This window comes from Ricinus communis, chromosome 10 (assembly GCF_019578655.1).
Source record: "Ricinus communis isolate WT05 ecotype wild-type chromosome 10, ASM1957865v1, whole genome shotgun sequence".
In the NCBI taxonomy this organism is placed as follows: domain Eukaryota; kingdom Viridiplantae; phylum Streptophyta; class Magnoliopsida; order Malpighiales; family Euphorbiaceae; genus Ricinus; species Ricinus communis.
The window spans coordinates 858025-870387 of record NC_063265.1 but is presented as its reverse complement, the minus strand read 5'-3'; the positions used below and the strand labels follow the sequence as shown (position 1 = coordinate 870387).

The 12363-nt window shown below is 30.9% G+C and overlaps 1 protein-coding gene across 1 annotated transcript; it reads left to right on the top strand.

The window, feature by feature from the left end:
- The first annotated feature begins 674 nt into the window (after nucleotides 1-674).
- Nucleotides 675-7395, top strand: LOC8285764 (putative MO25-like protein At5g47540). Its single transcript, XM_015726873.3, has 11 exons — nucleotides 675-1096; nucleotides 1633-1794; nucleotides 2058-2176; nucleotides 2841-2915; nucleotides 4665-4758; nucleotides 5626-5685; nucleotides 6201-6269; nucleotides 6420-6518; nucleotides 6725-6769; nucleotides 6883-6985; nucleotides 7065-7395. The coding sequence occupies exons 1-11, from the start codon at nucleotides 968-970 to the stop codon at nucleotides 7139-7141; spliced, it is 1032 nt and encodes a 343-aa protein (XP_015582359.2). The 5' UTR covers nucleotides 675-967; the 3' UTR covers nucleotides 7142-7395.
- The last annotated feature ends 4968 nt before the right edge of the window (nucleotides 7396-12363 follow it).

The following is a 12363-nucleotide window of genomic DNA, read 5'->3' as shown; positions in this document are numbered from 1 at the left end:
AATAATGACCAAATTGTACTATACCATTAGCAAGTATTGACGTGATAGCTGAAAAAATAATAACTATTGCATGCCACGTTAGAATCTTTTAACAATGTTACGCAACTTGACCGTTATTTACTAACGGTTATACTCACAGAGTAAGAAAGTAATAAAAAATAAACTACATATCCTAAAATAAAAATATGTTAAACTACAAGATAGTTTAACGAAACTTTCTCTGAAAGTAATTATCTATTTATATTTATTATAAAAATAAAAATTATATAATAAAAAACTTAGAATTAAATATCTTTTCTTGAAACAATAAAGTTTTCAAAGAAAATTGAAATTAAAACTTTTTCTTAAAATAATACACTTCTCACCTAAATTAGAATTTAAGACATCACTAATTTCACTGAAGCTAGTATTTAAATTTAAGATTTCACTGTTTTAACTCGACTTAGAATTTGAGTTTAAGACTTCACTAAATGATGCTTACCTGATTAATTTTTTTGCTTAAATGAATGGAGTGGAAGATAAAATAAAAAAGAAGAAATTAAAGAAAAAGAGGTAGGTGGTTACAAGTAACGGCCAATCTTGGGCGTAAAACCCAACACAGTAACCGTAGGATCTCACGAAAAAGAAAATACTGCAATAAACAATTATCTTTTTTTTTTTTTAAATAAAAATACCAGCATACAAAAACAACTATTTACCACCTTCTTCAACTCCACAATTGACACCACAAAATACCCAAATCAAAGGGAAAGGGGGTTATTTCAATAGAGGAAGGATAGGAGCCTGCGTTTCGAAACCGGCTGCAGCGGCGGCCGGGAGAGCCTCTTCTTCTTCAAAGGAGGTGGTACAGAGGCTCTCGCAGCAGCCGCCGGCAATTACAACACCAACAGCACCACCAACACCACCAACACCACTAACACCATCATCAATAGCAGCAGCGAGTTTAGCTCATACGAAATCAGAGAGAATGAAAGGACTTTTCAAGTCTAAGCCTCGTACTCCTGTTGATATTGTTCGACAGACGCGAGATCTTCTTATTTATGTTGATCGTACCGATCTTTCCTCTGATTCTCGTGATGTCAAGCGAGAAGAAAAGGTTTTGCTATAATTTATTAGCTTATCTTTGTTTTGATTTTAGTGTGTTTTACTGAATTTTGTGTGTTTCTGTTTTTGGATCTAGCTTATATTTTCAATTTATACATCTATATCATTTCGAACTTTATAATTTATATGGAGTGTTTAGATTATATGGGATCTTTAGGTGATCTAGATCAGGTTAATATGCTGTTTTCTGGATAAAACAAGCATTGCTTTGCATTTTTGTGGAGGCAATTCTGATAATAATGGCAAACCAGCGACTCAAAAGGCTTTAACTTCTTAGCATTAACTATTAAAGTTTATTGAAATCAATCTAAAATATTTTGGGCTTCAATTCTATTTGTTCATAGTGCAAAGAAAATGTTTCTGCTGAATTATAAGTAATTTAGATATTGTAATGTTATTAGCATGTGGAAATTTTGGTTATTTTATTTTATTTTTAAACTGGGTGTCTCAGATTCTGTGATTGTTGTGTTTGTTTAGTAGGGAAATTTCAACTTTTACATTGTTCTCCTAATATTCACTTTGCTGCAGATGGCAGAGTTGTCAAAAAATATCAGGGAGTTAAAGTCGATTCTTTATGGTGATAGTGAATCTGAACCAGTATCAGAAGCTTGTGCCCAATTGACTCAGGAGTTTTTCAGAGAAAATACTCTTCGTCTTCTGATCATCTGTCTTCCGAAGTTGAACTTGGAGGTAGGCGTATTCTCATTTCTTCATTTGGAGCTAGGTCTTAATTTTTTTGATGTAATTTTCAATTAGACATCAGATATATGTTGGTATATTGCATTTAATAACTGGAGCTTTTGTTGCCTTATGCTTTAAAATGCTATAGCAGTTTCTGTGTTACGTGATTCTATTGGATTAAGTTAATGCTTAGATATCATAATGGCTAAAAATGGATCATATTATGAGGTTTCTCCCATTGTTATTTACCATGGTAAGATTTTTTTGTGCAGACCCGTAAAGATGCCACTCAAGTTGTTGCAAATTTACAAAGGCAACAAGTTCAGTCACGGTTGATTGCGTCTGAATACTTGGAAAGAAACACCGATCTTTTGGATATTTTAGTAGGAGGGTAAGCTGATACTTAGAGAATTTTAGAAACATTGGGGTTGTGACTGGATGATAATTCCATATATTGTGTTTAAGAAATATATAATGGTTCTTTAGTGAAACTTACATCTCTGCGATTTGGTTAAACTTATCATTGATTTGGGTTGTTTTTGAAATGTTATATATGAATTTTCATTCCTTTTTTTTAGTTTGAATTTGTTCTTTTTGTTATGTGGTACTGATCTAATAAAAATTAACTTTACTAGTGAGGTTCAATTAGACACAATGATATATATATGCTATGGTCCATTTCCTTATCACAAATTGCATGAATCATCTGGAGAAGATAGATAAATTCTTATCTTGTCAGTGCTTTATGATATTTAATTGAAATTTCTTTCATAAAATTGTTTTGAGTTAGGGGAAAGCTGGTTATCTTTTCATATTTGTCAGTTTAGATGCAGCATTGTGATGTGGTTAATCTTGAATTTTACATCCATGGTTGAGTATTTATAGCTTCTTATAATCTCCTGTTTCTTTAGAGATTGTATTTTTCTATTGGTAACTTGCAGCCTACAAGTTGTATGGAGCTGTAATGTATCTAATTTGAAATTTCGGCATGCAAAAGCTACTTTCAGTGCTCAATTTTATTAGTACCTTCTAATTTTTGGATGATGCTTCTTTAGGTATGAGAAGACAGACATGGCCTTACACTATGGTGCAATGCTGAGGGAGTGCATACGTCACCAAAGTGTTGCAAGGTGAGTAAAAAAGTCAACAAGATTGCTTAACTTTTACTAGTGAATATCTAGGAATCAGCTTTGTATATGGTTTGGAGATTAATTTTCATCCTTCTCATAGGAAGAGATAATGTTACCAAGGAAAACTTGGAAAAGCACATATTCATTTTTAGATGTATGCGTTAAACCCATGTTTGAATTTTGAAAGCTGTAATTAGGGGTGGGCTCATAATTAGCTCGGTTATAGGCTTGTATTCAAGCTCGAGTTCAAGCTCGAAATTAGTTCGACAAGTTCAAACTTATCAAATATGCAGTTATAAATTTTTTAAATAAAAAATAAATTATACACAAAAGTAAAATATGTATTTAAATCTAATGGTAAAAGACAATTATAATTTTTTTTAAAATCTTGAAGTAAACATCGATTAAAAATTCATAAAATGACCAATTAAAGAACATCTTGAAGTAAACATCAATTAAAAATAATATAAAATGAACACTGAGAAACAATGACAACAGTCACAAATTATAAAACAAAAATTCCATAACTTGTGACATTTTCATCCTTAAAGCAAGTAGTATATTAAGATTCAAATGTCTATAAAAAAGAGTTTTACCAATTTAATTGTTATATATTCACTTGTGTTAAGCTAAATCATTCCCATTGATTATCATTGTACATGTATCTGTTCTAGCAAATATTTATCTTATAATATTTTATTTGATTTGTTGAATTAGATATATTTATAACAAGGAGAATTGTTTTTAAATAAAAACAATAATGGAAATCCTAAATAAATATAAAAATCAATAAAAAAATTATCAAGCTATGAACACGCTTATTATCTAGCTGATTTACAAGCTAATTCTCAAAATTATAAATGAGCCCGCTAATAAGCTTGTCCTTGAGCTTTCAGAAGAGCTAATTCAAGAGCCCCCTCACGAGCTCATAAATGAGTCAGCTCGCAAGTGAGCGAGTACTACTAAGCTCAAGCTTGTAAATCAAGCTCCAGATTAGCTCATTTAGCTTAATAAACGAACTAGAATGAGCTTATCATGCCAAGTTCCCAGTAGCTCGCGAGCAACTCAGCTCATTTGTAGCCCTAGCTGTAACAGTTGCTATGATGCATGGAACTCCACCTAGTAAATGTTTTCGTGTTTGGAAAACGTTTCTGCTTTTCGGAAATGGAAATTGCAAGAAACTTTTTTGAAATATTTCAGGTCTGTTTCTGTAATGTATTAAAATTGGAAACCTATTTCTGAATCAGAGTTGCATTTCTCAGCTTAAGAAAGTGCAGGGAGTTGTAGTGTTTTCTAATTTTTCGTATTAATTATTACTGAGGAACTTCTATATATCTATTCTTTTGCATGTTCTTAAAGACTAGATTTTATTTTTCTCAAAATTGTTCTTTTAATATTTATTGATGTTCAATTATATTCGAATTGATCCTCAGAAGTTATATTTTTATATATAATCCACTACCTTTTAAATTCAAAATATTATATACCCCTATATTTTTTAATATCTACAAGTTTTCTCACGTTTTTGTTTTCTATATATTCAGAAAATGCTGTTTCATCATACCAATTCCATGTTATGCAGTTCCCATTTCCCCTGTCAACCTTGCCATTAAAACTCCTGATTCTTTTGTGTATCTTTTCTTTCCTTGAGGAGTGCTATAGTTAACTTTTCCGTGATTCTTTTCTCAGTACTTATATATACTGAAATTTGTGGATGCTTTATTTTTTATTTTTTATTTTGTGTTGCAGATACGTTCTCGAATCGGAGCATGTGAAGAAATTCTTTGATTATATACAACTTCCAAATTTCGACATTGCAGCTGATGCTGGTGCCACTTTTAAGGTTGAGACCATCCTCTCTCTCTCTCTCTTTTTCTATGTATATGTTTTCCATAGTGAACAGCTGCACTATGAAGAGATAAGTTCCATCATATTTCAATTGCTTGTTGCTACTACTGGAAAAAAGATTTTGGTCAAGTTTATGACATGCCAATTTCTTAGTTTAAATATTATGGCAGAAGTTTCTTTTTATTGAAGATTTTATTTGTTCTTAGGCATTGTTTGTTTTGTGGAAAATACTTTGAGAAACACATATTCTACTTTGTCCACATCTTTTAATGTTTGTAGGAAAATTGGTCAATGAATTTATTTTTCTAATTTTAGGGAAAACTATTTTGTTTTCAAGGAAAATGACTTGCCCTTACTAAAACCTGTGTATTTCCTGCTCGAACCAAGAACTCATTTTATGGACTTCTACAAACTCATACCTGGGAAGGAAATGAACCATATTTTCATATATTCATCAGTCCACTGACCATTGAAAACTGCTGTAGCTGCTACCATGCTCAATCAGCCACTGCTGATCACTGGCAATTACTACAATTTTTATCCCCCTTTTTGCGTAAATTTCTCTTCTATTCAACTATAAGAAAAAAAAATGTGTTCTTATAGATTCAAATATTTTGTGCCTATTATCTTTTTGAAAGAAGATTTATTTTTTTCCAATGTGATGCAAGTGCTAGATGATAATACTCATTTGGTAGATAATATTTCATTTTCTCAATGTTTTTGCAAAATATTTCTCATGGCCAAAGTTTCTTTAGTAAATAAATGGTGCTTTAATTTGCATCATTGCAAAGATTATCACTCAAGAGTCATCTACTCACAATTCCAGCAGCATTAACATGATGTTCCTGTATCTTTGTTGCAGGAACTCCTGACAAGACATAAATCTACAGTTGCAGAATTTCTTTCGAAGAATTATGAATGGGTAAATATTGTTACTGTTTCTGTTTTGGTTAGGTATTTATGAAGATGAATATGTGTCTGCATAATTTATTTCCATGGTTATGCAAGTGCACAAAATGGAAAATGAACATGCCTGATGTATTTGATTTTGATAGCATTTTGAAAGTAGGTAAAGATGCTTTGATGAGAAAACAATTGGCAGGACATGACAAAGATTTAAGAACATGAATTAGTTTGTATATATTTTAAAGCTCTGAGATTTTAGGATGGGAGCTATGCAATGATTGTAAACATAAAAGTGGAAGCTAATAGTTGGTTCTCTTGTGATATGGGCTTCTTTTGGCTCCTTTTTTTCTTTGAGTTGTCTTTACTTATTGCTTTCTGTATCTGCAATTTTTAGTGGCTGTGTTGCATAGCCATTATGAATAACTACTCTATTCTATGCATGTAGCTAAATGTGCTTCCCTATTTCTTGTTCTGGCAATTGTGTTACTTTTGTGGTTGATTAAATCTTGATATCCTTTATGTCGATTTCAGTTCTTTGCAGAGTATAATTCAAAACTACTAGAATCTAGCAATTACATTACAAGGCGACAAGCTGTCAAGGTAGGAAATATGTGAATTGTCCCATTTGTTTTCTTAGAATAATGAATGAATTATCCTATGTAGACAACTCAGGGAATGCCTTCATGGAAATCTGATTTATAAAACTGATGATTTTACTGTTTGCTAAACATGCTGATTCAACTGTTACAGCTGCTGGGAGACATGTTGCTGGATCGCTCAAATTCAGTTGTGATGACACGCTACATTAGCTCAAGGGATAACTTGAGGATTCTCATGAATCTCCTTAGAGTATGATACTTTAAAGACTACTTCTTATCATGAGTCATTTACGTTTTCCTCCACCGTCCTTCTCCTTCCATACATATTTGAGCATGCCATTAGCAAAGATGTTAACACTCTTGACTTATTAATAACTTCTTTATGCAACAAATAATTTTTCACTAGAATTTGCAATATTGTGACTTGATATTGATGTGCTGAATCCTTCCTAGCAGGAATCAAGTAAGAGCATCCAAATAGAAGCATTTCATGTTTTTAAGGTAAATTTTGTTGTCCTTTTTATGTTGATTGCACTGAAATGTTAAATTCTCTAAGGTTCCCTTTTATGATTCTGTGCTGCAATATTTACGTCTCTCTCCCTCTCTTCCTACAGCTCTTCGCTGCTAGTCAAAATAAACCTGCTGACATTATCAGCATACTGGTTGCCAATAGAAGCAAGCTATTGCGCCTCTTTGCTGATTTCAAAACCGATAAAGGTATGAAAGTACTGACAAAAATTCTGGCATTATTCTGTTCTTTTGTACCAGGTTGACATTTTTTATTCTATATATACAGAGGACGAACAATTTGAAGCAGACAAAGCTCAAGTTGTGAAAGAAATAGCTGGGCTTGAACCTAGAGATCGGACGTGAATGAGCTCGATTCGCCGCTTGTAATCTCATTTATATTATTTAAATTAATTTAATTTGTGAATTATATAGTTCCATAGCCAATCATGAGAAAGCTTCTCATATACCATGTACTCTTCCCTATCCTCTTCCCCTTTTCCTGATAGTTTGTTGTGCTGTCATTCTATATTTTAAATATAACCTTTTGTAGCAAAATAACAAGAGAAATAAAGAGATTCAAAAAATGAGTTAGTGGAGATACTCAAATTGTTTTCGAACTACACTTGTAAAAGAACTTGTGCGTTTGTTGCGAGTTTCCTCTGGTAACATAGCATTGTTCAGTTTAGCTTTTACTGATGATTACCGAATAATATGCTAACAGTTCATTTGAAGCAAGGAGATTTTGAAGCAGCAGGTTCACTCCAGTAAAAAATATATATAGTATGTTAGCTGATAGCCATCAGTACTTTTAAGGACTCATGCAAATATGCACTACAGGCATGCATACCAAATAGCATATGTTTGCATTATGCGCATTTGTCCGCAGTAAAGAAACTTTCTTGCGCATGAATCGGTGTTTTTCTTGAATAATTTAGAATTTGGAGTTTAGCTATTGATGGATCCCGGCATCCGGCAAACTTGCAGAGGGCTTGACATGGTATTTGTTGGTTACTAGGATTTGTAAAATATAAAAATATGAATATATGCCCCGGTACGTTTTTCCTTTCTTCTAATCACTACATTTTTACCCTTTTTCTTTTCCTCTGCATTTTTACGTTGTTCTTTAACATTTTTTACCTACTTTATGTGCGGGACAGGGAGGGACCTGAAAGGAAATTAGCTGTAATAGAAAAATTCTCTTAGGTCCCTAATGAAAATTAATGCTATAATAAAATCCATTTTATTTATTTTATTTTTATTTTTATCTTGAACATGTAATATCTTCTTTTTTTAAAATAATTATAAGCAAAACTGATTAGCAATAGTTCAGACTTATTAATTATAATAAAGAAATTAAAATAATAATTAATACAAATTTAAGTCCAAACACATTATTATGAATCAAACATATATATAATTAAGGCTAAATTGAATCTAAAATTACAAAATTATCTTTAATCAATTGAAATCAAATAGCACATGATTAATTTGAGAAAGTAAGAAAAAACAATTAATTATGAGGACTGATTAGTTAAAGTTCTTTTAATCCTTGAAATCCATTATGGAAATATTAATTTACTAAGATATCACTAAAAATTAAATAAAATTAAAAATTCAATATCTCATCTTTTTATTAGTATATGAATATTGTATTGCTATGTCGAATTAGCAATTTTAAACGGTTGATGTTTATTTAAAATTCATTGTTTCTATTAAGTAATTTAATGAAATTTTTGCATAATCTTTTATTGAGTGCTTTAGTATGTTGAGGCTCATAAAGTTTTTCCTTAATATTTGTGCAAGCATTGAAACTTTTTTTTCGTAATATGATGGCTACATAAACTAAAATAGAAATAAAAATAAAATACAATATTAAAATAAAATAATTTAACATAATAACTCAATTATAATTAATGAAAAATTAAAATATTTATACATACCTCGAAATATTTCATATTTAAAAAAATATTAAATTAATAAAGTGCTCCTAAAAAATAATTTAAATAAAATAAAAATTCATATTATTATAATAAAGAATAAGAATCCAATCATATTTAATATATATACTTCCACAAAAATAATTTTAAGTAATCTACTTTTCTTTTAATATATATACATAACAAAATTGAAAAAGAAAGATATTAGGTTGCATCGACAAGTTGATCGATGTTTATTTATGGAGAAGAAAAGAGAAATTGATGCAAAACATGAAAAAAAAAAATCAAATTAAGTACTTTTTGTGTTGTAGAACTAGTTATTTTGAATGATTTTATTGATGTTTGATAGAGATTTTAGTTGATCTTTGGTTGTTTGATTGATGTTTAGTTGATTTTTAGATTTATGAGGAATTTTTTTCAATTTCTTTTCTTGATATGTTATTCTTTTGGGGTCTCAATTTCTTTATTTATTTTATTTTCTTTATTTCTTTGATCTTTTTTATTTTCAGTTCTTGTTATTACATAAAAAATTGTCATTTTAATTTTCTTAAAATTTATTGATTTAATTTCTTTCCTTGAACTATTATTTACTTATTGAAGACAATCTAAAATATTAGAAATTAGTTATTTTTTGTTGAAAGATACTTTTAAATTTCTTGAACTATTATTTACATGTTAAAGAAAATCTAAAATATTAGACATTAGTCTTTCCATTGAAAAATTATTTTTTAGTATTTAGATTTATCTTATTTTATACTTGAAGTTTTTTTTATTTTGTTTTATTGATGTGAAAAATAATTAAAGGTGGAAAAGAGATATAAAAGTTACGGGTGCAACTAAAAAGTGATTTGCCTAGATTTTTATGCTATTAGCATAATGATAAGTGCTTATAGCACTTACTATTGAGCTATACTTTATATTGATTTTACCTTCAATTGAGTTTAATTTGTTTGTTTAGAGCTTGGTTTTCAGTTCTTTTAGATATTATAAAGATATTACATGTAAAAAAGGTGACTAGAATCGAAAAGCATGAGAATCAGGCAAAGGAAATACATCTTCATCCAAGTTTAGAGTCCCGCATGAAACGGGAAGACACTTACCCTAGTCACATTTTGAAGCAAAAAGATTAAAGTGGTAGAAAGTTTTCAACATGACATGTCGTGTGGCTTGCTCGTATTACTTGAGAAAATAGGCAGATTATGAAGAAGCTTACATGGGAAGGTGGCACGCCTGTGGGCCTTCCTGTGTCACATAGTCAAGACTGGCCAAAGATCACACGGGAAGCTTACATGACCATGTGACCCTCCTGTATGACCAAGAAGAAGGAGTCAAGCTACAAAAATACATAGAACATGACACGGCCGTGTGGTACTCTTGTCAATCATTAAAACTTACTATTTAAGGAACTTTTTAGGATTACTTGAAAGGACTTCGGTCATTATTTCATTTCTAGAGAAAGAAACACTGAGAAAATTTGTTTTACCTTCATTTCTTAGGGTTTTATTAGTATTTTTAAGAAAGAATACCATTTCCATCATATTTCCCAAGATTGAAGATTTTCATCTCTAATCATTCATGAATAGTTTGAGATCTTCTTTTCCTAATCTTTATTTTTTTTATTACAATATATAGGAACTAATTTTTTTACTATTTAGATTTTGATGAACCTTAATTTATATTGTATGGATTGATTCAAAGTTAATGCAATTAAATCTTTGCTATGATTCATTTTATTCCTTTGATTTCTTAATCATCTATTTCAATTGACAAGTTGACGTACTGATTGAGATTTATTTTCATAAATTGATTAGAGATAACTATTTCTAAATTGATTACATCTTAGGGATTAAGGATTGATTGGGATACTAGAGATAGATATACAAGATCCTTTAGTTCAATAGTTTCTTAATCTTAATGCACGACCTAAATGAGTGGGTTTGAGAAGAGATTCCTTTCTCTCCTCTTAGGAATTAGGAGTTTAATCACTTGAGAAAGATTTTTATCTAATTTTATGGAATACCAACTCAACTCTTAGTTTTAATTTAATTGTTATTTGTTCATGAAGTATTCAACTTGTTGGGGGGGTTCATTACCTGAATAGGCTTTATCTTTGGTAAATATACCAATTGTTTAATTCTTATTTTTAACATTAGTTTACTTTTAAATATTGTTATATCCAAACTACATTTTGATTGCTAGATATTAGTATACGAATGAAATTTACGGTTAGTCCCCAGTGTAACCCTCTCTTATTTATCACTTTATTACTTGAAATGATCGGTGCACTTTGTCGCGTGCGGATAGCACGCATCAAGTTTTTGGCGCCGTTGCGAGAAACTTTTTCTACTGTGTTATTTTAGTAATTCAAAAGCTAATGATTTAGTATTTTTAATTTTATTTTATTATTCTTGTTGTGTTTGTGTTTTCTTCAAGTACTTGAATCTGTACATGAGCCGAGCTAGTTCGATAGAACTATTCGCTTACGAACCAGAGTTGGAAAGGACTTTGAGGAAGTAGGAAAGAGAAGAAAGAGAATGAGCTTTTGTCAAAATAGGGCTAAAGAAGGGGTACCTTTAAGAATGGTTATAGGATCAGAATCAGGAGGAACCAAACCAAGAAGGGGGGTACATTTAAGAATGGTAGCTCCACCTAGAGAGAGAACCATGCAAGAGTATGCACACCCAACTCTAAATGGGCCTACATCGAGTATTGTTAGATCGAATATTTTGGCAAAAAACTTTGAGATCAAGCTGAACATTATTCAGATGGTGCAAAATAATTGCATATTTGATGGTTTACCAAATAAGGATCCAAACACTTGTTTTGATTATTTTCTTGAAATTTATGATACCTTCAAGGTTAATGAGGTATCAGATAATGCTATTAGATTGAGGCTATTCCTATTCTCGTTGAGGGATAAGCCAAATAAGTGGTTGAAGTTCTTTCTAGCTGGGACATTTACAACGTGGAATCAGCTGGCCAAAAAAATTCTTGGGAAGATACTTTCCGCCTTTTAAGACAGCCAGGTTAAGGAATGATATAGCAAGGTCTCTCGAGTAGGAGAATGAAATTTTGTATGATTATTAGGAACGATTCAAGGATTTACTAAGGAGCTATCCATATTATGGTTTACCCTTATGGCTGCAAATTTAGACATTCTTCAATGGATTGAATTACGTATGTAAACAACCTATTAATGCTGCAATAGGTGGATCATTGAATAATAAGACTCTAGAGCAAGCTTGGATCTTATTAAACATATGGCAATCACAACTACTAGTGGAAAAATCTAAGAGAGCAGGTTCGAGTCAAAGATATTAGAGTCCATGCAGTAGACTCTATAGTAGCTATAAATACACAGTTAGAGGCCATGAGCAAGAATATGTATACTTTAACTATGTCTTCATCTGAAAGACAAGTGGAAGTTATGACTTGCAATTGATGTGGAGGTAACCATCAAAGTCAAGATTGCCAAAATAGTAATGCTTTTACTAAGTTGGAGCAGGTTGATTATGTGGAAAATGCTCTGAGGTAACAGAACAATTCTTACAATAATACCTATAATCTAGGATAGAGAAATCATCTGAATTCCTTTTGAGGGAATCAAAATCACCAGAGACCTCCACCACTAGGATTTCAGTAGCGGGC